Source organism: Amphibalanus amphitrite, unplaced genomic scaffold (genome assembly GCF_019059575.1).
Source record: "Amphibalanus amphitrite isolate SeventyFive unplaced genomic scaffold, NRLGWU_Aamphi_draft 001111F_arrow, whole genome shotgun sequence".
NCBI classification, from domain to species: domain Eukaryota; kingdom Metazoa; phylum Arthropoda; class Thecostraca; order Balanomorpha; family Balanidae; genus Amphibalanus; species Amphibalanus amphitrite.
In genome coordinates this window covers 160791-188409 of record NW_024882605.1, presented here as the reverse complement: position 1 = coordinate 188409, position 27619 = coordinate 160791, and the positions used below count along the sequence as shown (strand labels likewise).

Sequence of the window (27619 nt, the reverse complement as noted above, 5' to 3'; positions counted from 1 at the left end):
ACCGGTCAGGCTTGGCGATGGGGCGGAGGATGCGGAGAGTGCTGGAGGAATGAATTTGTATGTTGTATGACTGTTGTTAGGGATGTCTGGGCTGTGTTCATTGTCCCTGTGTTGGAGCTCTGAGTATTTTAATGTGACGTGTCGTGTAACTTGTGAGCCCTCTGTGACTGTGCGTTCCTTCGCCCCCCCCCCCTCTCTCTCTCTCTCTCTGACCGGCTCGTCTCTTCGCACCCCTCCGTGAGTGTGACCCCTCTGTGACCGTGCTTCCCTTTGCTCTCCATCAGATCGCAGCAGGCGGCCGGCAGCCCCCAGGAGCCCGAGCGGTACATCCGGCTACCGGAGCGGGCCGGAGCCGGTGGTGGCAGCCGGCCTCGCGACGCCGCCTCCTTCGAGCAGACGCACATCTACTTGACGGCCAGCCCGCGCCACAAGGACCTGCTCCGACTGCCCGGATCGCGCTCAGCGCGCGCACACCTAGAAAAGTCCAACTCGGAGAACGCCCTCCAGCGTCTGGGTGTGCGATCACCTGCCGGCCCATCGTCGTCGTCGTCGTCGTCATCGTCACAGCCCAAGAGCAGCCGAGAGCCGTCATCAGGTCCCCTCCAGAGGCTACTGCGGTTCGAGCAGCGCTCCCCGCGTGCCGCCAAGCCTCGCGCCTCGTCGCTCGAGCGCAACCACAAGTTCCGGGTGGTGCCATCGCCGTCGCGCGCGCGCAGCCCCGAGAGCGTGCGCTCGCGCCTCGAGTCGCCGCCGCCGCTGTCGACGTCCCAGCAGGGCTCACCGTCGCCAAGGCTACGGCTCACGCCGGCCAAGCATGAACTGAGTCCGGGCCTGGTCAATCTAGTCATGTCGAAGGACAGAGGAGGTGGCGGGGTGCAGGGTAACTTCATCAACAAGCCGGCGCGCGGCTGGCTGCACGCCGATGGTCAGGTGGCCGACGAGGGCATCTGCTACGCCGTACGGGTGAGTCCGGGGCGGAAAGGGGTGGGGTAAGGGATGGGTGTCATTGTGGGACTAGCGAGATCAGAAAGGAATGGATATTGTGATGTGTGCATTGTGCAAACATTTGGGTTGGTTGGCATGAGATTCACTTTATTTCATACCATATCTAGGGTGAATTCATCACAGATTATTCTTGTATCATGCACTGTGACACGCAGCATGACGTTGGTGGTGCACCCCCACGGCGGTTCCGGCGCACCTTTGCCCCGGCGGTGCCGCGGTATCGGTGTCCGGGCTCCGGCCGGTCTGTCCACGCTCCCACCGTCTCAGGGGGCGGCCGCGTTGCATCACGGCGCTGGGTGTGGTGGCAGAGTGCGCGGCCCGTCACCTGGCGCCCCAGCGACAGGTGCTCTGTCACACGGCAGTGACGCGCTGCCCCCGGTCACACCCACACTGACAGGGCCGGCGGGCGGCGGAAACGCCGCGGTACCGGCCGCGCCGCGCCGTCTTTAGTCACACGGCCGACACGGGCGCGGCTTCATGGAACGATCCCAGCTGATTCACGTGATTCCTCGGCGGCGATTCATTTCCGTCGGAGTGATATTGTTGCGAGCTGTAGTAGCCGCCGACGGAAGGATGAATGGGTTCGCGTCGTACACGTCGACACACCGTGCGGTTTTGCTCGGAAAGTCTGAATGGACAGTGCAACCGGCGTTTACAGTGGAAATCAGAGACACCGCGACAAAAAGTAATTACGTTTGCACGACTTACACAGAGCGGCGCTGTACCGGGGCGGCGCTTTTTCGCGCTGGTGCCAGTGATAGGGAGTAGATTTTCCTTTCGTGTTTGTACTCTCCTTCTTCGTATGTCACGTAATGGGGAAATTGTCACTCTTGCTGCATCCACCGCGACATGACACACCCTGTTCTGTTCTCTTCCGCCCTCTTCTAGAGTTGGCCGTGTTTCTGATTCATTCGTTGCTCAATAACTTCCTTGTTGTCCGCGCTACCTTAACGCGTCTTTTATTTGATCTGACCCTTATTTGATCCGATCCGCTTTGTTTGTACAATGCATTTGTGGACCATACCGTTTGTGCATTGTGCGGCTACCTTTATGAGTTTGCTATTGATTTTTTTGAAGCGTGGTGGGACATGACATTCGACCGGCTTTGGCGCTTGCTGCCGGAACTTACCCCCAGTAACTACCGCAGTGTGGCGGGGACTGCACCAAACAGCTATTGTGTGAGCTAATGAGTGGACATATTGTATATCCGGCTCTCAAACAATCGAACACGGTTGTCAGCGGCAGGCAATTTAACAACGGGCGCCGCAACATGCACAATTCGTGTCGGCCTAATTCGGGGCCGGGCACACTTTACCACGCGAGCGGGTTGATTTGGCCGCGTGCGACGCTGTTTGTCCGACTGAAACTGGCCTATTTGCCGTCTGCCAAATTGGATCCCCAGTTTTAGCCGGCGCCGTATGAACCGCCGCGCGACACCCCTGTTTGCTGAGGCCCAAATTGGCGCACGGGACTGGCCGACGCGGGCTAATCACGGTCGGCCCCCGTGCCCCGACGGTGGGTTACCGCGTCTACCGCCTCCCTGAGAAGCGCTCAGTCTCCCAGCAGTCTCTAGAGCCTACGTTGGCACTGACTTGGCCGTGATTGTCACAGTCAGCCGAACATCGCTGCTGTCGAACGTCGACTCAGGTCGTCTCTTGTCGCCTGGTTACACCGTGTTACGTCGAGCCGCATCGTATTCTGTGCCGGTCACCCAACCATTCATTGACAGCGGCGCCAAGTCGCGCGCCGAGCTGGCCGTGCTCGCACGGCCTTGCCGCGTCGCTCGCTGCTCACGGCCAGTGCGGGGAAACTGATAGCCGACGCCACGGGACATCTGCCGTTTTGCCAAGGAAAACTTGGCGCTCACCGCTGCGGCCTGAGACTCGGGACGAGTCGGGACTCTGTGCGGAAAGCGCCGCCGACAGCCGGCCGCGCTGGGACGCGGCGCAGAGCTGCCGACCTTCTGAGAACGCGGCCGGATGGCTGACCTTTCCATGTGCCGCTGACCTGGCGCGCGGGTCAGCGCTGTTGGGTGGACAGGTGGGGCTCATCAGCGGTGGCGCAGCAGGTCGGGCCGGGTGGGGTGGAGACTGACGCGGTGCAGCGTGGGGCACTGCCAGGTGGCGGTGACGGCTCTTCATCGCTAGGTGAAGGCCGATTTGGAGGGCTGGCTAAGTGGCTTACGCAGTCGGCGACCTACTGGAGTCCTTTCTCTGCTGATGGTGGCGATGGTGACGATGCTGGCGGTGACGGTAGAGGAAGACGGGCCCGGTTTCCGGCCGCCGCGGGTCGCGTCGGACCGGGTGGGGCTCAGCGGCCCATCACACCGCCGCCGGCCGTTCCAGGAGGCGCCGCTGACGTCACGCCCTTTCGTGCAGTCACGTGACGGGCCGAGGCGGCGGCCGTGCGCTGATGTAACCCTGGCTGCTGCCGTCGGGCACCTGCGGCCCACAGCTCGCGGCACTGCATTGAGGCCCCGACCGGCCCACAGCCGGGGCTGCAGTGCCGCCGAATGGGTACCTACTGAGATTTCATTTGTAACTGCCTGTGGCGGTGGTAAAAAGTTCAGATTGGGCATACATTATTCATATAGGATGTATCATATTTAGAAATTACGTCACGAAACATTTGACTGATCCCGACTACTTAATGCTGACAACTCTTTAAATGGCAATCACCTTTCTTTCAGTAAAGTTTCAGCTTGCACAAGTTTTTAATAATCCTGTGAAACTTCTTGGCTTCCATTCTTCCATTTTTGGACCAGCACTCAGGTATAATGAGCACTATTTCTTACCTTGCTATTTTCGCATCCTTTCATTATTTTAACAATGCCGTGATGCTACTCTTGTCCCAGCACATAGGTTGGATTTTCCAGAGTAACTTCAATTTAGTCTGGCGTTAAAATTAGCACTATTCCGATGAGATGCGCTTGCTCTCGCCTGATATTGATTAGGAAGAACTTGGCGGGCGATGCAAGACCGGGAAGAGGGTAGAGGAGTGGTGCGTCTTTCCTGTACTCGTCACGTGACCCTCTCTCAGCCCGGAGGCGGGAGGACGAGAGATGGACGCTAGACTCAGCGATGGCCGGTGTGCTGAATTCGCCCCTTCCCATTTGCGTTGGCGGCGGTGCGATGTCGCAACGGTAGCCTCTCAGACTCAGTCGGGTGCACCGGTCGCTCACCGCCCGCCCCCCACTCGCTGTAATGACTATAGGGGATTCCAGGGGCGTGGCGCTCTGCGACAGAATGGCATGCATATGCAGCGATTACGTGTGACCTTTCCATGTCAATGAACCATTCACTCTATTGCGAGACGTTACATAACGGTCGTTGTGGCTGTATTTTCATACGCTGCGCGGTTCATGTATGTGTCTATGGTGATTGTAGCCAACAGCGGAACGATGCGCCCGGCTGCCGGTGACGGGGTTTGGCCGGCCGGCGCGGCTCGCCACTGCCAGCTCGGGCCGGCGGGCCGCTTTGAAGCGCGGCGAATCAAGCCGATCGACGACGGGTGTCCGGCATTCCTAGCACGTCTGGCGCCGCGCCTCCAATCGCCGCCGCTGCCGATGGTGGGGCTGCCCGAGTCGCCGCGCGTGGGTATCGATAGACGCGTGCCTGCCTGCCTGTCGCGTCGCCTGTTGTGACTGCCGGCCGGCCAGGGTCCACTCGAACTGGCGAGTGGCCGTCCGCGTCCGGCCTGGCGAGCTGCTCTCGTAAACACTGGCGGGGACAGCGCGACCACGCCGGCCGCGCGGCCGCTGTCACCGGCCGCCGACGCCCCCAAATATGTGGGCCGGTCTAATTCGACCGCGGTCCGGTTTTAGCACCTCCCGGGTTATAACTGCTCGCTGGTGATGCGCTCTGCGTCCGGCCGGCCCCGCGGCGCGGCGCCGCCGACGTCCGCCGCATCCATCGCCGCCCCCGCCGCGGCCGGCCGGCCGTTCGTCGCGAGCGGCGCGGAGCCACACGTGGCCGACGGCTGTGTTATGGTTTTACATTTAAGTCTACGTTAATAATGGTTCGATAGCAAATTAATTATCGTCGCGATTCCGCCGCCCCAGACGCACACGCGCACTCCCGATGTGAACTGTATTGAGTCCGGCTGACGACTGCACAACAATACTCTTTACTCAAGGACGCCGGAAGCTGCCCGGCGGCACAGCCTACCATCAGGCGCCTGCCGGCGCCGCGGCGGCTGGCAACAGCTGTCAGCTGACTGCGCCGGCATAGCTCGTGCCGGCTCAGTAGCAGGCATCACAACAGGCTGAGGTTTCCGGAGGCCGTTACAGTCGCCGCTCGGGCCGCGGACGTCATTCCAGGCGCCGGCGGCGACGCTGTTTGTATTCGACTCGGCGTCGATGGTCGGGCAGATTTGGTGCGACAGATTCTGAGAGAGCGCGCCCGTCCGTCGGCCGAGTGGCGTGGGCGGCGGAGATGGCCGCCCCCGCCCCCGCCCCCGCCCGCGCCGGGCGTCGTTCGGATGCTGGCCGGCGCTGACGGCCGCCCACGCTGGCCCCGGGTCGATTCTGCCGCCCACACCCGGTATCGATGTGCTGCGCGGCGGTGTGACCGACCGCGCGGCCGGCGGATCCAGTCCAGCCGAGGGTGCGCGGCCCGCAGAGGAGTGTCCGCTGGACGGGCCGCGTCGTCATAGATCCCAAATGTCACCGCCGACGACCTAGGACTGGAGAAAGTGGCGGTGCGCGCGGCGGAATTCGCCGACCGGGGGGCGCGCCGGGGTTTCCCGTCACTCTTGTTATGGTCACTTCCGGCGAGTTTTCCTGCGAAGCTCGAGAAAGGTGCCTCTCGCGTGGCGCCGCCGTCCACCGTTGCGTGACCAGGCCGGCTCGATATGTCCGATTTATGCGGCCAGCTATGATTGTTTATTTGGCTTGGAACGATTCCGCCGAAGCTCTGACTGGACTCTGCCTGGAACCGTTGCACACTGGTCGGAAACGCTCCAGCGAGAGGCCAGCGGCCTTTCCGCAAAAGTTTTTTGCTTGTTATTCCACAACTAGTGAAGCAAACTTCATAAAACTTTGCATACCTTCTCTGTCATATGTAAGCTATCATTTGGATGTCAAGCACTAAATATATGACGTGAATCTGTTAAGTTATGACGTCATAATTGAGTATAATACAGGATCTTGCACCACTTTAAGTCAACAAGGGAAATTGGGAGCTGCTATTCGGGCACCGGGAATGGTTTCATGCACTCCTTGCAAGGTCCAGTGCTTCACTTAAGCATTGTTGACTTTGCGTGACGTCATTTATGACGTCACTAAGGCCATATAAGTTTTTCGTCAATAACTCCTGATCAGATGGAGCTAGAGAGTCGGGAAAGCCACCATTGGACTCAGGAAGACCTGCCGAATCGAATGATATGCGATATGACCTCCTTCAACCATTTTCATGACCTGAGGGGCTCCGACCTGACCTTGACCCGAGGTTAACACCTTAAGTTGACTTCACCCGATCACCAAGTATAGCATTCAACGCGCCTGAGCTAGACAAACACGATGATGCCAAAATCGCGGCAGTGCGACCATTTTTGGCAAAGTAATTAACCTAAAACTGAGCCCGTCCCTTGTGGCACTTACCTGACCTAAGAGGCCACTGGCTGACCTAAGACCTTAAAATCGGGTAGTACCTAATTGTTGCGTCTTATAACGGCACACAAGCTCGTTTTTTCCGCGAGGCTCTAGCTCAATTAGAGGCGAAACGGCGAGGAAGTTGTACCAACCCTCCCCGGTCAATATAGAAAACCAATCGGTCCGGCCAGGGTTAAATACCGGAATTGTGATCTAATGTAAAAAGACGGCCCAAGGTAACCCGACGTCAGTGACAGGTGTCCTATATTTGCAGCGTCTTATATTCACGAAGGTTTCAATTTCCAATTTCTTCAGCCGGAGTGATGGCTGTCAATAGCAAGGCTCTTTAAATGCAAGCCGAAATCGCCACGCAACATGTGGAAGGCTTTTGATGTCAATGCATACATAAATGCATACATAAAACGCGCTTTTCACAAAATTCATAAACTCAAGCGCATCTGTTTTTAATGACCAGTCAACTACGCATGGATGCGTGCAGGCCACACAGGTCAGCGTAAGCCGGGCGCGGCGGCCGAGCCGAAACTGGGGCGGGGCGGGCGGTACTTGGGTAGGAAGAGCGGCTCCTGCAAATTTTGCGCAAATATGCGCAGTTAGCTTTTATGTTGCCCTGGTGTAAATTTAAATCCTGCTTCATCTCACAAAAAATCAGAGTGGAACTAGATGGGACTACCTGTTGTTTCCTTACCTAAACTTTGCAGTTATATTCCAAAATCACTGTAGGAGAGCCTTCATAAAAAAGCTACAGTAAATCTTAGTTAGGGGAAAAGTATACCAAAAATTTTGCACTGACCAGTCGGCAACTTCATAACAAACATTTTGATGCATAATAGGTGGGATTTCAATTTGGTGTCTATCAGCAATAAGACTCTGAATATCCGGCTCAAGAAACCTCTTGCTCCGCGTCAGTTTCCGAGTTCTGGGATACCCCATCTTCGGGGGCTGATTACAGTTATTTTTGGTCACCCAGATTAGTTTTTTTGGCCTAAGTATAATAATTTGATCAATTTCAAATCGATCTATGTAAAAAATAATCCGAAACTCCGGAATCGCCCGTGGCCTCTCGTGAGGGCGTTTCCGACCAGTGTGCGTTGGCTGTATGCAATTAGGTGGCCAAGCTATCTGAGCTGTCTGCGCGGCCCAGCGCGCAGGCGCGCCGGCTTTCCTGGAAGGCGGCTGCCACGGTTCACCGTTACCCGGAGGCGGGCGATCGGGCCCGATCGGGGATATATACACCGCCGGATATGGCCTCCGCTGCGGCCGGCCTGTCCGTCCCAGCACGCTGCGCCGGCCGCGCCTGCACCGTCTTACAGCAGAACACACGTGCCCTCCGTCTCTAGTACTTACTGGTTCCTTGGCTATGATGACACTTGACTTGATGTTGGGGTGATTTTGCGCGATGTCCAATTATGTGTGTTTATTTGTTTCTGATTGATTTGTGGCTATGAGCGATTACATATTGCATATATGTGCCGGGTTTATTTGTCTTGTGTTTCATCATTGTCTGCTGTATGAATGAACCTTATTGCTCGTTCATTAACGGTGCCGTATTTTTGTCCACAGTACATCGGATGTCTGGAGGTGAAGGAATCAATGAAGGCGCTAAACTTCGACACCCGCTCACTAATCGCCAAGTAAGTACCACTGCATACAATCGCCGAGAGCGCCGGAATGGAAGGGGCGGGGCTGTGTGGTGAGGTGGAAGGGGCTGGACTAGCTGGACAGGTTAAATATGGTTTGCACCTGACTAGGGCGAACCCCGCACCTGCTGAAGTCGCCCACCCAGTCCCCTCCCCTCTCGTTATGGATCCTCGTTGTGTGGGTGGCGGCGCCGGCGTCCCGTGGAGCAGCTGTCGTTTGGACTGTGTGCCGCAGTTCACGGGGTGCGGGTGGACCCGGTGAACTGCACTGGGGAAAGCCTCTCCGATGGGGGGCGGACCCGCGAGACAGGAAAGGATGGTCGAACGACCGCGTCGACCTCTTAGCAGGCTCTCAAGGCGCTCTTCTGAAGGGCCCCTCGGATCGTTGAATGGCTGCTTTTAGCGCGGTATTGTTAGCAGCACAGCAAAGCCGCCCTTAGCCTTGAAGAACCAGGCGCGTGCCGCAACGCCAAGTTATATAACGAAGACCTGTGTATCCATTTATTTATGATTTTGTCTCGCATTCATTCATGTATTCATTCAGTCAGCGTCGAGTCCATTCATTAATTGATTGCGGCCATTCATCTTGTTTCCCTCAGAGCGCGGACGGGGTTCCCTTTGATAGTGTTCTGCGTCTGGCGTTGTAGTGGGTGGGTATTTCGGGTCGGAGCCGGCTGGCCCAGTGGCCGCCGTGGACCCTGTGACCCGTCGGCGCGGCCAGGTCCGCCGGGCGCGGTCGTTTTTCTGTGGCCGACGGCTCCCTATCAGATGGGCACTGTGCCCTGTGCGTCCGGAGGGCGGCCGCCGCCGCGGTGCCAGCGCCGCCTTGAGAACCCGGCTGACGACGGAGAGCCCAGCTGGTGGACCAACCTGGACTTGGGCTGCCCAGAACCCGTCGACCTCAGGGCTGGACCGGCGTGTTATGTGCTATGTTCAAAAGCTAGCATAAAATGAAAGGCTGCTGCTCAGGTACCAGAATAAGTAGCTCAAAGATGATGAAGTCAAGTGGCTTAGGATGCGATGTTTTGTGTTCTTGCAAACGCGTCATAGCACTCGCTCGCATTACTGCCTCCTTTCCGCGAACACTTGCACGGCTGATGATGGTTGTCTGAAGGTCTCTGCACCGGTGCGACTCCCTGTGTGGGCGTGTTGTCCGAGGATGACCCCTGTCATCATCTCTCAGTGACTGATTCCTGAGCCAACTGTAGGCATTGAATCTGGCTTTCCGAGGACGTTATGAATGTGTGTGGATTAGAGGGACTAGGCTACCTGTGAGTGTCTGACCCGGGGCTATTTCAAGGGCGCCATCATTGGCTGACGTGGAGGTGTGGCTTCACATGCTGCTACATCTGTTGCTCTTCACTACATGAGAGTAAAATGCTGAGAAACGATTCCAAGCCGCAATCAGCTCACTAGACCGTGCCTCCTAAAATGTCTAGATGACCCTGCTCTGCTGTCTGCGCTGTGTCTGACCTGACCTGTGACTCGGCCTGACCTTTCTCTCACTCTGCCCTCAGGGAGTGCATAGCGCGGGTATGCGAAGCGGCCGGTCTCAAGTCTGCCGACCGGCGGCCACGGCTCGACAAGAAGATGGCGCGCAGTCTAGGGGAGAAGCCAATTATGGACCAGGCGGGCAGCAACGTGAGCCTCACCATCACCAGCAGTCGGCTGACGCTGACCACGCTGGAGGAGGGCCGCGTGATTGCCAGCCACGAGATGCCCAACATATCGTTCGCCTCCGGAGGGGACTCGGTGAGTTCTGGATACTCGTCGGTCAGTGGTGGGAAAGGAGAGAGGCATGTGAATTGTGAATCAATGGCGAATGAATGAAGGGGTCATTGTTTAGTGGTAGAGTACATAGTGTCAATGAAAGACGTACGTTGGTTAGCGGTTTTGATGTTTGTACGATGGGTACTCGGGCGCAGGGTGCACTGAGTGCATGTCACCGCGCCGCCCACCAATCCTCCGAACAGGTGTGCTCTCTGAGCTCGGAGTCCGCCGCACAGTGGGCCAGCCGCATCAAAAAAGCGGAATTAAGTCGAAAATCAACTTCGGTGAAATTCCTGTAATTATGGGATAGAGTATTGTAAAAATGTCCAAAGTTTCCGAATAAGCAAGTTTCCTTTCCCCAATGTCAAGGCAGATAATGCTATAACGTCGCAAAGTAGGACTTACCGACTGGAGATGGAAATGACTGCTGTGTACCATATTCCGTTCCCCCGATTCAAAAGCTCTCAGCGTAAAATCATTAAAGTTATTCCGTACAAAATAGCTTTAAAAAAACAGCCGGTATTTCTGCGCATGTTTCTCGTACTCAAGTTCCCGGGAACTACTTCATACTTACTAGTAGCGGTGGGGTTTGCAGTGCCTGTTCGGAACCGTGGTAGTGCAACGACGCAATGAATTTATATAAGGATATAAAGAAAACGTCACCGAACAACACGAAGATATTTGCTGCCTGACTTTCCTCAAGGTGTATAGCTTGCTGCCCAATGCAAATATTTTGCGCATTTTTGCGCGAAATGGACAAATAAGGGTTTAACCCTCGCCGGCATAGGCCGTTTTGCATCCCTCGACGGCACAGGGGGATGCGACCCTCCTCGCGTTTGGCCCTAATTGAACTAGAGCCTCGCGGAAAAAACCATCGTGTAGGTCGTCACGAGACGAAGCCAACGGTACCCGGTTTTAAGGTCATAGGTCAAATGGTGACCTCTGAGGTCAGGTCAATGGCCGAAAGTCGGGACCTGTTAGAACGTCGTATAGTGTGGCTGCTAAGGGGGTTTTCGGGATGCTGATCACGAATATCATGTTAGTTTTGATCACAGATGATGTCTTCATGCATTTAGGCCAGGTCGGGTCAGCTCAGGTCAGGTCAACCAGTATGGGTCCTGCCGGGTATTCGTAGTAGGTGTCAGCCCGCCTCTGACAGCTTCGTAACATGTTACGAAGGAACCAAAACTACTTCGTAAATGTTCAAATGGTTCCTAAATTCAAATTCAGCTCCAAAAACTAACCCAGAAACATGTAGAACTCGAAAAAGTGAACCGAGGTCATCGAAGGTCAATGACCTGATCTGACCTTCAGGTGACCTTTACACCCACCCTAATGCATGGGACCAACATCATATCACATGTTTGAACGCTTGAAACCACGAAAAGACTGCAAACGCGCGGCCAATGCGGCATAGTGCCCGCCTGTCCCAGGCATATGTGCAGCGCAGAAATTAAATAATGACGTCATAGGTCAGTGACCTAGCGTAACCAATCAAAATTGAAAATGGATATCGGATTCGGCTTTAGCATGATATTTTACCCTGTAACGAATCGTTTTTGGCACCGCAGCTGTGCTCAATGATTTAATTCCGCTTTTTTGAAGCGCCTGGCCCACTGTGCGCCGGTCGCCGGACGACCATCCGGTAATGGCTGCGGCAGCGCTGCCCGAGCCACCGGCTCGCATGGCTGTGGCGCAGCAGCGCTAAGCCTGTTCTCCGAATGAATGGCGGCATTTTTGTCTGGCATCGCTGGCGGGTCGCGCCGGCCGGCCGTTCGGTCGGTCGGCCGACCGTCCAACAATGGCGGCATCGAGGAAAAGTGAAAGGCTCGGGATTCGTATGATGGGTGACTGCTGGCACTTCCATGCAAACTTACTCGTGACAGCGCCATTGAAACGCTTTAAGCTGCTTTCTGGCCGGGTATCAGCGTTAAGCCGAGTGGGACCCGGCTCCGTCTGGAAAACTGGCCTGAAAAAGCTTGCACCAATCCGCGTTGAAAGGGCAGCGCCGTGTTCCACCGGCGGATCGGAGGGAATTCGGCCTCGCGAACAATGCCGGCCGACACGGAGCCGTGTCGGCCGGCCGCCGGGCGTGTCGGGTCGACAGGTCGGCAGCCGGTGGCGCCCGGACCCGCTCACCGACGGCTGCGCCGCGCGGAATCCAGCTACAACAACACGGACCTGGCTGCCACATGGAATGCCGCCCGCTGGTCGCGCTCTGCTGCCGGCGCCAGCGCGACCCGGCGTGGCCCCACGCGGGACGAGCGGGCTTCGGCTGTGGAACGAATGGGCTCTATCTGACCGAGAGCTAGAACGCAAACGATGAAGGCAGGCGTGTGAACATTACTGGAACAGGGACAGTGGTGCTGCGAGACGCATAATATACCCACCAGTATAGCGCCTTTTGGGGCGACTAACGGGGCGAGCGAGGGGGTGAGTCTTGCACGTGCGAAATTTCGAGGGGGTACCTCCAACTGACTTGTGCACGGCACCCTACTGACCGGTTTCTAGCAATGTGCCAAATTTGAGCACAATCGGCCCAGCCGTTCTCGAGATCTGGGAGCGGCACCCTGCACGTGCGCACGTGCAAAATGGGTCCCAACTGACTTGTGCACGGCACCCTACTAACTGGTCCCTAACTGTGTACCAAATTTGAGCGCCATCGGTCCAGCCGTTCTCGAGATCTGGAAACGACCCCTGCACGTGCGCACGTGCAGCAGCACCCCAACTCTGGCACATGGATATGCAGTGCCTAGTGGGTGCCTACCTACATGCCAACTTTCAGCGCAATCGGCCAAGTAGTTACCGAGATATTGCAACAATTACAAAAGTGACACCTCTTCGTTTTGCACGTGGCACGTGCATAAGGGGTCACCCACATGCATCGGGAATAGTCCAATACTTGGTAGAAGGAATGAAGCTACCCTACAAAAATTACCGCATGTAAATCGGTCAAGTGGTTGCTGAGATATAAGCCTCGCAAAAGCGTCCGCACGGCCGGCCGCTCATACTCAGAAATTTCCGTTATTCTACGTAAGACTCCGCTCGCTTCGCTCGCTCCGTAAACAGTAACATCGGATTGGTTATTTGATGGCCTATTCAATATTCACATCAGACACCCTCAATTCCCTTGGAGCAATATACATATGGCCAAACAGCGGAGGGGAGCGGACAGGAAGCCTATTCCTGCCAGCTGCTATGTTGCCCGGCTCGACCGACGTTACGACAAAGGACGGTCCGCAGCCGGCCAGGTGCCGGAGAAGGGCCGGCGACCGCGGCACCCACTTTTTTCTTCGCAAGGCCGTCGCTCGTTCTGGGAGCGGCGGCCCCTCGAACTTCCCTGTAACCGGCCGGCCGGCCCACGCCATTGGTCGCGGAGCTTGCATGTGCCGGCCGATACCACATTTGATTCACTGAAGACATGAAAATATGTGACTGATCCCACTAAAAACAGACTGCGGAATGTGTCCTTGCCGATGTCCTTCTGGAACGCGACCGTGTCGGCCACGCTGTGGTCGGTCGGTCGGTGGTCGGTTGGTCCGTAGGGGACTGTCTGCCCAGTCTGGCGGCCCAGTCTGTTGGTCTGCAAGGATGTTGTCTCCAGCTGTACCGGGCACCAGCAGCCCTCTTTGCTAGCCAAATGCAGGGTGTTTCAGGGCGACCATTGAACAACCAGTGGGCACTATAGAACAACCACTGCTGTGAACGGGTAACCACCACCTGAACTTTCCCCTTTGCTTCTAACATACACCGATCCGAGCCCAGCAATGGTCTCCGGGAGCTCAGCCGCCGCCGGCGACGGCTAAATCTGCGGTGGGAAAAGTCAGCTGCGCTCTGGCAAACTTATCGAAAGGTTACGACGGCTCTTTGACAAATTTTAAATGAGGACAACCTATCTTTGTGGCCGGTGTAACCATGCTTCTATCGCTGTGCTCGTGGTGAACGAGAAGTTTCCCATGTGTTTGGAGAGGCGACTGGTGACCAGGTCGTCGGCCGGTCGGGCGGGATCCGGCTGTCCGGTGGCCATCTGTGCCACTCCTCCGGGCCGACCGGGCCGCGTGTGCCGCACCCGGGCAGAGCGGCGGAGGCGCGACTCCCTCCGGTTCTCTGCCCGGGGTGGAGGCCGGCCCGAGCGCCTCCGTCGTGTAGCTGCCATGTTGCACGGCCGGCGCGCCCGCTGGCCGGCCGTGGGCGGAGTTTCGGACGGCTCCGGTCCCGGACCCGGGCTCGGACCCCCCCCCCCCCCCGTCCGTCACATGGAATGACTCCGGGCCGGTGTCGGACTGACGCCCAGTCCGCTCGACCGCCTGCATATGCATACCTAGCGGTGACACGGGCGCGATTGTCACCTGACACGACGGGTTTCCGGCGGACGGCACGGACACGACGCGTCCGCCTCCGCGCGGATTAGGCCGAGTGGGGCCGCCCGGACCGTGAGGCCCGGTCACGGCACGGTCGGTCAGCCCGGCTCGAAATAGGGCCGTGTGTCGTGCGGCGCCGTGCGTGGGCCGCGGCCGCCGCTGAGAGCCGCCGGCCAGATGAGACCGCTGAATTAGTGATGCGCCCCGACGTGGCGGCCGGTTTGTTTGCGTGGCGGCCCAGACGTGGAATTTCATTAGCGAGCCGGCGCCGGGTCGGTGCCGTGCGCCGTCCGAGTTATTAATGGGCCGGCACGCGGCACCGGCCGGCCGCCGCGGCCGGAAACACAAATTGCAGCCCGGTTTGAGGCGAGATGGATGATTGGCGCTCGCTGGCCAGATGTGGCCTACACCGCCTCCATGGCACGGAGCGGCCGCCCTGGCCGCCGATTGACGCGCGGTTCGTGCTCGTTTCACAGGTCAGCGTCCGGACGGCAACGCCCGCTGAACGCAGCCTCGTGTGGAAAAGTCGGCGGTAGCTTGGCGACCGTTAGCGGCAACTTTTCCATTCATTCTGACAGTGACGAGTGAAGCCGTGGTATCAATGTTCCCCGTGGCCGGAAACTTGACAGTTTGCAATAGATTGCAGGAGCCTAGGCGATATAGTGCAAGTTCTCGATAGTGTATCTTCTCTAATGGAACATGCCAGTGTGCCCGTGTTGCTAGCTGCGAAACCGCCTTCACCGCCCTCGTCCTATATCGGTATATCGATCAGCGAGTGGCATAGTCGATTAGAGATCAATAAGTCAGATTGCATAAGTTCCCATCACTCTACTCATTCCGTGCAAAATTGCACCCACATGCAATCGACATTTTCATTGAGCTAACTCGTTGTGACGTGACCGTTCGGTGTGCCCGCAGGACACGATGGACTTTGTGGCGTACGTGGCCAAGGACAGCCGGTATGGACGGGTGTGTTTTGTGCTCGAGTGCGGCGGCGTGGCCCAGAACGTCATCACCACCATCGGCCAGGCGTTCGAGCTGCGGTTCAAGGAGTACCTCAAGAGGACACCCGCACACGCAAAAAGGTGAGATGATGCGCCGCACTGCGTGATAGGGACATGTAAAACGCCCCAAAGCCATCGAAAATTGTCAAACATTTGTGCTCCTATTATTTGTTTCGTGCGTTTTATGTAGTTGAAAGTCACAGTTCCTCGCTATCTAGATGCCAGTGGTCCATTCTGTGCAGGGGTTGGTGATCTTGTGTTCTCGGACGGTACTAGCTAAGGCGGGGTGAGACAGAACACGTCGGCAAGCCGTGCTGCATTCTCCGAGCGGTCTGCTGCGGCTGTGCAGACTGCAGCCAGCGGGGCGGGAGGGCCGCTGGTCACAGATCACGGGTGGAAGACTCCTCAGTCGGGGACGGGAGGGTGGCGCAGTACGAGCTGGAACGCCCTGCAGCGGGGGTGACGTAAGAGGGAATGGGGCGCGCCCGGGGGTCGCAAAGGCTGAATGAAGTGTGAGTAGGGTCCCGTGTGAGTGTGAGTGTGAGCCGGTCGTCTGCGCTAGACTCGAATCGTCACGGGTTGTGCCTGTCGTCAGGTGCAGAATAGGCCGTTGACTGTCATATTAATCACCGGGTCCGATTCTTAGCCACTTTTCGAGCCCGTCCCCGTTTGATGAAGGTGTTTCTTGACCTAGTTCTATAGTGGATGGATCTTTGTGTGCTGGGACGTCACATGGGCGTCGTTTTTCTCCTCTCTCGGACCGCAGCGACCCGGAGCAGCGTCACGCGCTGACTCAGAGCCCTGGGCCGCGCTACCGTCGGCCGTAAATATCGCGGTTTCAAATTAAGATTGTCACCGTTTGTTGTCGCTGTTCGATCGTAAGTCATCGCTGCCGGATGCTGGCCTCTATAGTGACGTTTGTGACGCGCTGGGCCGGCGCGGCGCTGCGGCCAGCTCGCTAGTCTGACCGCTGCACTTTGAACGGTCGCCGCGCTGAGGGTTTGTCGTCGGTCCCTGACCAGCGCTGACCTTACCGCACTCCGGCGGCGACTTTGCCGCTCTGCTCTACCTCGCTCTGCCTCGCTCTGCCTCATTTCCGGCGCGAGCTATTCTGGTCGCCGAGCGACGGGTGTCCCATGGGTCGGCCTGTCGGGCGGTCCGACTGGCGGCCGACCGGCCGCGGCGGCACGGCAGCTGCCCCCAGGGAGGTCGGCCGGGTCACCGCCAGTCGACCCCCGCCGGCCGCCGACCCGCCGAGCGAGGACTGGGTTCAATACCGCGACACGGCGCTGCTGCCTTCCGGTTCGTGCACAACTCAATGGAGTTGTCATTGATTCTCGAACGAACGATGAACTTGGGGTCCCGCCGGTGCCGTGCGACTTCCGCCCGGCACCTATTCGGTTATCTGGTCCCACTTCCGCCGGCTGCTATTTCGGCCGTCCGAGTGCGTCGTTCCCGTCGCTCCCTATCGCTCCCCGTCACCGCCCCGTGGCGAACCATCGCTGTCGCAGCCGACGATCAATTCCCGCACCGGAAGCCGATAGTGGGGCAGCGCCGCCGCCGCCGCCGCCTCCTCCCATTGAGGGCGGCGGCACGGCGCGTGCGTCCGCCGTCGGCCATTGATTCAGTCGGGCCTCAATGAACGGCCGCCGCCGCCGCCGCGCCGGTCAATGGACGTGTGCCGCCGCTGCGCGCGCAGACCGGGCCCGGCTCATTGAGGTGGAGCGCACAACGTACGGATGGGAGAGCGTGGTTATTATGACACGGGTATTTTTGAAGGATCCCTGAGAGATGTGACGTGTAGTTTCAGATAATATTGGGACGTTTTTGTGGTGGGTGAATTCCGGTGGCTGCACGTCCGCTGGGCGGTTTCTAACTTCCGGTGACTCAATTGGGTCAGCAGCTGTCGACCGAACGGGCTTGAAGGATGTATAGTGACTCAGTTAAAACTCCCGATAACCAATGAGTCACGTGCAATATGTGGGTGCTAACCCACAGATGGCACGACATATTTATGGGTGATGTAGTTGATTTTAGCTCTCATCAATGTTCCTTGTCGGATGTAAAAGGCATTTGTTTCCCTGCATTAACGGACAACTGTCAGTGTCAAGGAACGGAAATGTACTGTTGACTTTTTGTTTGCTGTCAAATTTACAAGACGTAGATATCTTGCAGAAGTGCTCTTTGCTGTCTTTAGGTTATGAGCGGAATATGCTAGTGAAACAGCCTACTCAGAACCCCCAATCACTTCGTCGACCGCTGTTTCGTGTCGGTTATTGCATCCCGCCGTGGTGACTGGCGCGTCCTGTTGAGCAGTCGGCGGATGTCGCCGGACCGGACCTGCCGGTCGTCCGGTCGATATGACCGAGTGGCCTGACGGCCGGACGCTGACGCTGTTGCCCCGCTCCCCGAGTGACCTGTTGCTTGACCCGACCCGTTCCTGACCCGCCTGACATCACCGTTCTGTCCCCAGCTGCATCGAGATCCCGGCGCCGGCGCCGGCGCCGCCCGCAAACGACGACCCAGAGTACTACAATGACCTGCCGGGGAAGGTGCCACCGGACGGTCCCGCAGAGCCGCCGACCGGGCCCCCGCCGGGACCGGCACCGCCCGCACCGACCGCGGCGGGCGCGGCGCCCCGGCGACCCGGCGGCGCCGAGGGCGGTCTGCCACCGCTGCCCAGTCTGCCGGCCGACCGCGACAGCAACCTAATCGACCTGAGTTCACCGCCGGCGGCCAGCAAGGCCAGCCAGCACGAGTACGTCAACGGGGCCGTCATCGCGGAGACCCGGCAGGCGGCGGCGGCGGCAGCGGCAGCAGCGGCCGCCGCTGGACGGACGGCCGACCCGCGAGATCCGTTCGATATGCGTAAGTGTTTCGAGATAACCTCGGCCCACATTCCGTCGTGGTGATGCCGGCGTTCGCCGAGATAGGGAATGATCTGATTCGGGGAATGTTGCGGTGTTGTCCGGTTGTAGCGCCGCCTTTGCGGTGTATTATCTCTGTGTGCACCTGCGGTTGTTGGCCGTGTAAGCCGTGTGTAGGGCCCTGTGTAAGTCGCGTGTATCTCGACATAGCGGCGGCGCGCGGCGCACCCCGGACCTGTGGCCGCTCCCCCAACCGTCCAACATTTCGCCAACATGGTGCCGGTGGTGACTGCTGCGGTCCGCAATTCCCCTCCCCCTCCCGGTCCTGCTCAATGGGGTAGAGTGGAAGAAGTAAGAGGTAGGACTTTGGTCACTTTGTGTTAACGCCGTCATTTCACTTGCAGTGTTTGCTAGATGTTCGCATGACAAAAGCCATAAGCTCCTCTTCTGATGTGGTTTGTACCGGACATCTCCTGATACTCATGCGGCGGCTGCCTGCTGTAGCCGGCTGGTGCCGGTATAATGACCCCGCGTCTGCTGTTTCCCCAGAGCCGTTCGGAGCCTGCCTGCCGGCCGGCGTCGGCGGCGCTGTCGGAGGGGCAGCAGCTGCGCCTCCGAGCCCCACACCGCGCTCACAGGCCGAGCACAAACGGAAACTGGCCGGAGAGATCTGGTACCACGGGCCCATTAGGTGAGCATGACCGGACAGGGCAGGGGGCACGGTATTGACGTTATGATATTACCGACATTAATATTTCATATTTGTGGAAGAGCCTAAGACTCGGTAGAGTGCATATTTATGGTTGGAATTCTGCGTGAATAAAGCAAGTGATCAAACTGATGAGTTGCTTGCAGTGGTGAATATGCTGGATTTGCTAGGTATATAGAGGAATAGGATATTCTGGCGGGAAACCCATGGATCCATGGTTTGCCAGAGGCAGAGGGTGAGCGCGCGGGGTTGGATAGAGAGCGGGGGCCGGGCGGAAGGGGGGTCTGGGCCCACAGGGGGGTGGGAGGCCCCGGAGATAGAAAAGGTCGCCGGCCGGGTCGATGCCTCTCGTTATTGGGCCGTGTGTGCCGGGCCAACATTGACGGAAGGTCGCCGTCGGCCATCCCTTATCGAGTTTCCGGCCGATGCTGGGCCGGCCCGGCCAGCCGGCTGGCGGAAACGGTCAGAGGTCCAGCTAGCGCAGCGTGGGCCGGGCAATCAATGAGTGTTTTGGTGAATGGTCACCGCTGAATGGGCCGGGGACAGGGACAGTCCCTCGCTCTCCCCCGTCTCCCGGTATCCTGTATATACCCGTGCTGACGGTGCCTCTCCCCTCCCTCAGCCGACGGACGGCGGAGACGCTGCTGGTACGGGACGGTGATTTCCTAGTACGCGAGTCGCATGGCGCACCTGGACAGTTTGTCCTCACCGGGCTGCAGAACGGCGTGAAAAAGCACCTGCTGCTTGTCGACCCAGAGGGCGTGGTAAGTGACGGTGTTGTTAGTGTGTGACTGTAAGGTGCTCGGCAGAACTACTGTTGGCTCGCCTTTGGGTGATACTGAACGTTCCGCGTAGAGAGCGATGCACGGGATGGGTAGGCGTGCCAGGTGTGGGGCTTTTGAGCGTCCTTACATGTTCGAAAGGCGTTTGCCACGGTGTTGCAACTGAAAGCATCCCCTCATTTGGTATTGATGCCCTGTGTTGATTTGCATGGACTCCGGAGGATCGTGTGAATTTATCAGCGTATGAAATTGCGGGGCGTAAGGAGGTGCATACATAAATATGACGGGTCGACGGGGACAGCTGAGGCGCCACGCCGTCTCCGGGTGGGTGTGGGTGGGCGGTCCGGTGGCCGATATGCGGGACTGGGGGCCCATTGTTCTACAAATGCTGTGGGGGCTGTGGGCAGGCCGTCGGTTATCACCCAGCCGCACGGTCCGGCCTCCCACGCCCGTCTCCGACATATCCAGCTCAGTGATCGTACCTCCCACGTCCGGCGCTGTGGTGTACGGACCCGTTGACCTCCCGCTGGCCGTACTCTGACCTCTGAATCTCTCCCCGTCCGGCAGGTACGGACCAAGGACCGAACGTTTGACAGTGTGGCGCACCTGATCCAGTACCACCGCGACTACCAGGTGCCCATCCTGTCGGCCGAGACAGCGCTGACGCTTCGCAACCCGGTGCCGCGCCGCTGAGCGCCGGCCGGCAGAGCGGGCCACCGCGCACCCTGCACCCCTTCCCGTGCCATCTTGCCACTAATCGCTGTTTTGTTGAGCGCCGGACGCCACGGCCCAGCGGCCGGCCGGCCGGCCGCTCGCGTGGGGTCACAGCGCGAGAGAGCGTGAGTGAACGAGGGAGAGAACGAGAGGAGTGGGGTCACGACGAGCGTTTGTGCTGATACTGTGCGAGACTGCGAGTGGGCTGACTAGGCGCATGCTGTTGCTCAAGTAGCCTTTCATAATAGTGACGATATTAATCCTCTATTTTATTGATGCGGACCGGTTGTTGACAGTTCCTTCTGGGGTGTGTGTTCGTTGGGACGGGGGCGGCCGGTGCGGCCCGCCCCCCGTCCTCAGCAGAGCGGCACGCAGCTGTTCGGTGCACTGCGGACACGCCCGCACAGAGCCATAGTATGTGTGTGTGTCAGCGTGTGGGTGTGTGCAGGCTCGCTACAAATAATTGTTGATAGCTGAGGGCGAGAGACAAAGCAGTGGCGATATCTTCCTCACGACATGCGGCGCAGTCGACTGGCGTATTTTTAGTTCAACAGATTGTCCGTTAATTTAATATTTTTATTTTCTATATTAGTGGCGTGTGTAGGTATATTGGGTGGTCGCCGGGCACGGTGCTATTGATTTACAAAGAATCAAGTTGTCGAGAGAGGTCTACGTTGACGGCACATGGCGGCTGTCGGCTTTGTTCATTGTATGTACCATACTCCAGTGAAGTAGTTTGCGTTTCACATTGGCTTGCATCATGTACCGTGAAGGTATAGGTAACTTAACTCGTATAGATGACCTGTACATCAAAGATTTAAACCATGTATAATTTCATGAAATATACGACTTATTCTGTACGCTGGCCTTTGGTGGCGACTGTTGACCGTTTCCACTAGCGATGATGACCAAACCACTGCGTCGTAAACTTTCAATGGGCCGCCCTGATGACAACTGTCTCGTAGCTCATCAGTTTTAATGTTTCTATTGACGTCACTCGCTAATTTAGCGTGCACGGTTCCTGCTGCTTTATACCAGCTGCGAGACCGATAATCACTAAGTCAGCACTCGGCAGTCCGATGTGCTGGGGACGAGCCGAGCCAAGGGACTGGCCAAATTCATATCCCGCGAAGGGGAGTTTGCCCCGTCATTAGTTTCTTGAATAATTGCTCAAACTGCGTATGGTGCCGGCCGCCGGGGCTTGAGAGAACACGATTGACAAGTGGAGACAGACCAATGTCCAATGTCCATCTCTTGACCGAGTAACGTCCCGTATTGCCCCCCCCCCCCTCCCCCCTAGAAAAACACATTAGCCAGCTGCTGGAATGGCCGGCGATACAAAACTCTGTTGAACTAACGATACCGAAATAATTGGTTTTTATCCAGGGCCTGTCCGGGAAGGGAAGATCACGAGCCTGAAGCCTCCACACAATTTCAGCACCTATATAGAAGAGCTCAAAGTCACGCCTATGACCTAGGATGTTAGTGATCCATTCCTGATACATTATACCTACATGATACAAGGAAAAGATACGTGATTTGGATACGTGAATATACTTTTAAGATACTCTAAGGCCGGGGGGATCCAGGGCGTCGCAAGTCCATCTACGACACGTCGCAAGTTACGACACATGTCCCGTCGCAAGTTGTGTCGTAGCGGAAAAGGAGGGATGTTGAGGAAAGAGGGGTTTGTCGGAGGATACGACAGAACGTAGCTACGACGAGGCTTAAATACCCGCTTTACTCGAGAATTTAAAAGGCTACACGATCAGCTGATCCCGTAGTAAACGTCAGTAAGGTCGAAAACTCTATCACGCATAAAGGAACATTCGCCTTTCTGGTTTGCGAGCTTATGAGACAGCAAGGTCAAGCATGTTCTCTGATTCTGAAGCTTTGTATTAACTGGGTGACTTGTGGTTGCTAACGCTCACGTGATTTGCCATAAAATTTGGGATCGATCACAGGATATTCGTGGCTATAGGGCATCTAGAATCGATGCTTTAGAAGAAATGAGTTCCGAGAGTTTGAGGTCACAGAGCGGTAAGAAATTTGTAGATGGAGGTCACAATTGGAGGTTACAGAGGTCATCTGGGACACGTCAGGTCACAGAGGTCAACTTGGGGTCATCACAGAGCTCAATTAGAGACCACGGAGGTAATCTGAGACACGTCAGGTCACAGAGGGCAACTTGGGGGCACGTCAAGTCACAGAGGTCAACCTAGGGTCATCACAGAGCTCAATTGGAGGTCACGGAGGTCATCTGGGACACATCAAGTCACAGAGGTCAACTTGGGGTCATCACAGAGCTCAATTGAAGGTCATTGGGGCCATCTGGGACACGTCAGGTCACAGAGGTCAGCTTGGTGCCATCAGAGAGGTCACTTAGAGGTCACAGAGGTCATATGGGACACGTCAGGTCACAGAGGTCAACTAAAGGTCATCAGAGAGCTCAATTGGAGGTCATATGGGACACGTCAGGTCACAGAGGTCAGCTTGGAGTCACTAGAGAGCTCAATTGGAGGTCACGGAGGTCATCTGGGACACGTCAGGTAACAGAGGTCAACTTGGGGTCATCACATAGCTCTATTGGAGGTCATGAGGGTCATCTGGGACACGTCAGGTCACAGAGGTTAGCTTGGGGTCATCATAGAGGTCACTTAGAGGTTACAGAGGTCATATGGGACACGCCAGGTCACAGAGGTCAAGTTGGGGTCATCACAGAGCTCAAATGGAGGTCATCTGGGACACGTCAGGTCACAGAGGTCAGCTTGGAGTCATCAGAGAGCTCAATTGGAGGTCACGGAGGTCATCTGGGACACGTCAGGTCACAAAGGTCATGTTGGGGTCATCACATAGCTCTATTGGAGGTCATGGGGGTCATCTGGGACACGTCAGGTCACAGAGGTCAGCTTGAAGTCATCAGAGAGCTCAATAGGATGTCACGGAGGTCATCTGGGACAGGCCAGGTCAAAAAGGTCAACTTGGGGTCATCACAGAGCTCATTGGAGGTCATCGGGGTCAGCTGGGACACGTCGTTTTTGGAATTGGGAGAATATTTTGGGAGATGCCCCTTGCAACGTCCAAGACCGCCTTTCTGGATTCGCCAGTAGTTGCTGGAATGGTGTTAGGCTACTTCATATCCCCGAATACCCCAATAAATGTGAATATAACATACTATGCACCATTTTCAACACTCTCGCTGGCACCGATTGAGGCCTCATAGACGACCCGTCAGTTCAAGCTCTATAACTCGCGTTAGCGTCAACGGATTGCAACCAAATTTTCAGGATCTAAAGTTTAAACAATTTTACACCTACCATGTAAATTTCGTGACCATGACCCGAATGACCTGTGACCTGTGACCTCTTCCTCAAGGCAAGGTCAACTTGCGACACAACATACGACTGCTATTTCAAATTCGTAAGTTGTGTCGCAAATCAGGCTATTTGCGATAGACTTTACTACTTAAGTAACGCTACTCATCAATTGATCCCTTCAAAAACGACTTACTACACAACTTGCGACACGTCGCAGCTACGACGAGGCTTACAACGCTCTGGATCCCCCCAGCCTAAAGTATCTTTCACGTATCTTGAAGATACGTTAAATAAACTCTTCAGTCAAAAGGAATGTCCAGATAATTCATTACCTATAGTATTCACCGTAAAGCACTTAGGTACGATCAACGATGCGATTATTCGGCCACTTGCCGCCTCTGTCAAATTCATTCATTCATTCATTCATTTTCATTCATTCATTCCCTTAATTAAAACCCGCGCCCCGTAGGGGGGGGGGATGAAACGGCCCCCCTGTCCTTTTCGGTCGATATCTCGTAAACGGCTGGAGATATCGCCACCAAACTTTCAGGACCCCTCCGGGCATCAATTTTAAAAAAATTGTGACCAAAAATTTTTCCAGAGGCTACGATAGGTTGGCCACAAATGACGTCAGAATGACGTCATGTTCTGTCATTTTCGACCGAAAAAAGACCTTCGCGAGAAGACCTGTCAGGCCTACAGCTTTGAAGATACAGAAAAATGATCAGACATAAAAGGTGTAGAATTCACAGGGCTACAAAACTGCTGTCTCGGATTTTTGAAATTTTTGAGTTTTGACCCCCAAAAATCAAAAAAGCATTTTTTATTTATTAGCCAAAAAATCCAAAAAGTTTTTTGAGTTTCGAAAAAAACCGGATTATATGTGATAGTACCTACCGTCTTCTATCTACATACCAAATTTTAGATCGATACCTTGTTTTTTGGCCAAGTTATAGCGAAAAAACTGTTCAAAAATAATGACGTCAAATTTTCAAACTCAATTTTTGGCAATTTTAGACCTTGTAGAGCAAAACAAAGACCACCATTAGACTCCCCGTGACGAGTTGCATCGAATCGATACCCATTTTATGCAAAAATATCAACTTTGAAATTTGACCTAATTTGACCTGACATTGACCTGACCTTCACCAAAACGTGACCTAGGCTGGCCCCAAAGGCTGCCTAACCCATATAATCGCATTTGTCATGTAAAAATGGACCATAAAACATGTATCACACGACACTTTCATATTGTGACCCCCGTGATCCCTGACCTCGCTGTGACCTGACCTGGTATCAGTGACCTCAGATACCAAAGTATGTGTTTGACGAACAAGTTACCATCGATGGTTTTCAATAAATTACCAATTTACTCGATTTCACAACACATTTCTTGAAATGCCTGTGAACGGTGAAAATCTGACCTTTGACCTGACCTGTGACGTCATCGGTTTGACCTAGGTCAATGAAATTTGGTCACAAGGTAGTTCTCGGGTGGAGCTATCAAACGCCGTTTGAATTTTGAAAATCGGCCGGTAAATTTCCGAGATCTTAGGGGGGGGGGGCGAAACCCCCCCCCCACGCGTGGTAGGGTCCGCCGGTAGCCCTACGGGGCGCGGGTAAATCAAGAATTCATTCATTGAACAATCTAATTCATTCATTCATTTTTTCATTCATTCAATTCATTCATTGTATCGCAATTGATTCATTTGTTCATCAAAAGTTCCGTAATATATAAAAAACGACGTCATAGATAAAGATTTAAAACACCACTGAGACAAACGGACGAATCACGTTTCCAAGATTCCCATAGATATTTCAACGTGTCAGCAGAATGATCGTAGCATAGATAAAGGATCGTAGACTCCATAGTTGGCTCGGCGTTTTATTGGTGATCTATCGTGACGTAACCAGACCAAATTACAGTATCTTAATAAATTATTCGCATAATAATGGCTCCGCTAATTTGAATTGCGACAAGATCTATGGCGACAAGAGTCAAGTGATGGGGTTGTATTGCATTCTTGTTTAGCGTTGTGCCCAATTGTAGTGAACGAATAATAAATTGTTTTTTACTTTTGATTCTGCGTAGCCTCGAACATTGACTCAGACTTGAATCTGATGCGGTAGGCGGTAGCCCTGACTCTGATCCGTAGGTGAGTAGGTACGAGTAAGGAACGGCGATTCGCTTACGAGTTACTATTTAGGACGTTGTTTTAACTGTTGAGGGAAGGAAATTAAAATTAGTCGGCTTGGAATTAATTCGTTGAATGCGTTTGCATGATAGGTAAATGGTTGCTTCAAATTTCAGTTTTCCATTAGCATTTGGCTCCAGAGTCGCCTGCTGACTGCTATTCACGGGTCATTTGGTAAATATAACAATTACGGCGCCATTTCTCGCGCCAGATTTCACACCGGCGGGCGTTTTGAATGCCCGCGAGGCCCGAGACAGGCCGAGTTCTTCGTTCGACGTTCGGTGTTCGCACTGAACAGACTGAAATGGGAGAGGACGTTCAAGATTACTCGTCACGTCGTTGAGGCTCGGTGAGTACCGATATCTTCAATTCCGCATCCCGATAGCCGTCGCATATCGTGTGCAAGGGCAAGGCCCCGCACCGCACCAACACACCGCGTACCTCGTATGTTTGTGGTTATACCGACGTTTACACGATCCCACGTTCTCGGTCGGGTGACTGGTGATTTTGCCGATTCAGAAATCTACTCGTTCTCTCTGCCTTGCTCTCTGCGAGGTCGGGTCGGATCACCCCTGGCCTGTCTTTCTCCGACTGTTTTGAGGCTTAGGTATTGGGCGACACAAAATTATTATTTTTATACTAGTGAGTGTACGATTGTAATAAAAGACCAACGAGCTTATCTGGTTGGCTGTGACACCCGGCATCTGGCAGTGTGTCAACAAATGACGTGCCGCTTATCAAATCAATTTCGAATTCAGTTTTTTTTTTTCCGGGCTCGAGCCAGTCGAGCCTCGATGACAGAAACGTAATCCCACAACCCGCAACACTTTTGCCAAACCATTCAGAGGTCGCAAAGCTCTCAGAGCTCGCAGGCAGATATGCGACGTTTCAGAAGCCGTTCCTTTCCCAATTGGATCACTGCGTTTTTACTGACTTTGTACTCTTGAATTGATAAACTCCTTGCATAGGCGGCGGAACGGGGGGCACCGGGGCACCGTTCCCCCTTTTATTTTGGCATTTTAACATTAGCCCTGGGCGTTGCATGGAAAGAATGGGACCAAAAGTCGGCAGTGCCCCCCCCCCTTAATTGAAGGTGTTCCGCTGCCACTGACCCCTTGACCGATTACATGGCAGTGCCTCATTGATCAGTATCGGGTGGCGGCGGGTGCGGGTACCCACTGACTGTAGTAGATATGTGCAAGTGCATTTTGCGTTGTACGGTGTACGTTGAACCGTGTGCTATTCAGAGATGTCTCCGCCCAGTGTCTTATTTCAGCAGGCGTGTATTCCACGGTCGACCGATCGTATCTGCACACTGCATAAGTCTTTCGCAGCCGCAATATCAGTTGCTGCGTCTATTCCTGATCTGCCCCTATACATAAAGCGGTGATAAGTCTACCCTGCTCCGCCGCAGTTGGAAGTGTATACTGCCCCGCTTTGTGCCCGAAAGTCTGGCCCGTCTCGCTCTCAGGCGTTCTCAGTCGGCCCTGCCCTCCGTCCGCCGCTGGCGACAGCCCGCTGATAGCCGTCAATTAGCCCGCAACGAGCTGTATCAGCCAGCGGGAGACACTTCCGCCGCGGGGCGCGAGGGCTCGGCCGACGCGCACATGTGTCACCACTCGCGGAAGTGAGCCGCGAGTCACGTGC

The 27619-nt window shown here is 55.5% G+C and overlaps 1 protein-coding gene and 1 long non-coding RNA gene across 4 annotated transcripts in view; both read left to right on the top strand.

Moving 5' to 3' along the window:
• LOC122370229 (SHC-transforming protein 1-like) overlaps positions 1 to 21320 on the top strand; it is a 54057-nt gene extending 32737 nt beyond the window's left edge. For all 3 annotated transcript variants that reach the window (XM_043345649.1, XM_043345650.1, XM_043345651.1), the window contains exons 3-10: positions 285 to 963; positions 8177 to 8247; positions 9771 to 10005; positions 15303 to 15469; positions 17862 to 18256; positions 18805 to 18946; positions 19587 to 19728; positions 20314 to 21320. In XM_043345649.1, the coding sequence (XP_043201584.1) occupies positions 285 to 963; positions 8177 to 8247; positions 9771 to 10005; positions 15303 to 15469; positions 17862 to 18256; positions 18805 to 18946; positions 19587 to 19728; positions 20314 to 20439 (1957 nt within the window). In that variant the 3' untranslated portion in view covers positions 20440 to 21320. The remainder of the gene's footprint in view (positions 1 to 284; positions 964 to 8176; positions 8248 to 9770; positions 10006 to 15302; positions 15470 to 17861; positions 18257 to 18804; positions 18947 to 19586; positions 19729 to 20313) is intronic.
• Positions 21321 to 25874: 4554 nt separating this feature from the next.
• Positions 25875 to 27619, top strand: part of LOC122370227 — a 40270-nt gene continuing 38525 nt past the window's right edge. The window contains exons 1-2 of the long non-coding RNA XR_006254541.1: positions 25875 to 25933; positions 26184 to 26321. This is a non-coding gene — a long non-coding RNA (uncharacterized LOC122370227). The remainder of the gene's footprint in view (positions 25934 to 26183; positions 26322 to 27619) is intronic.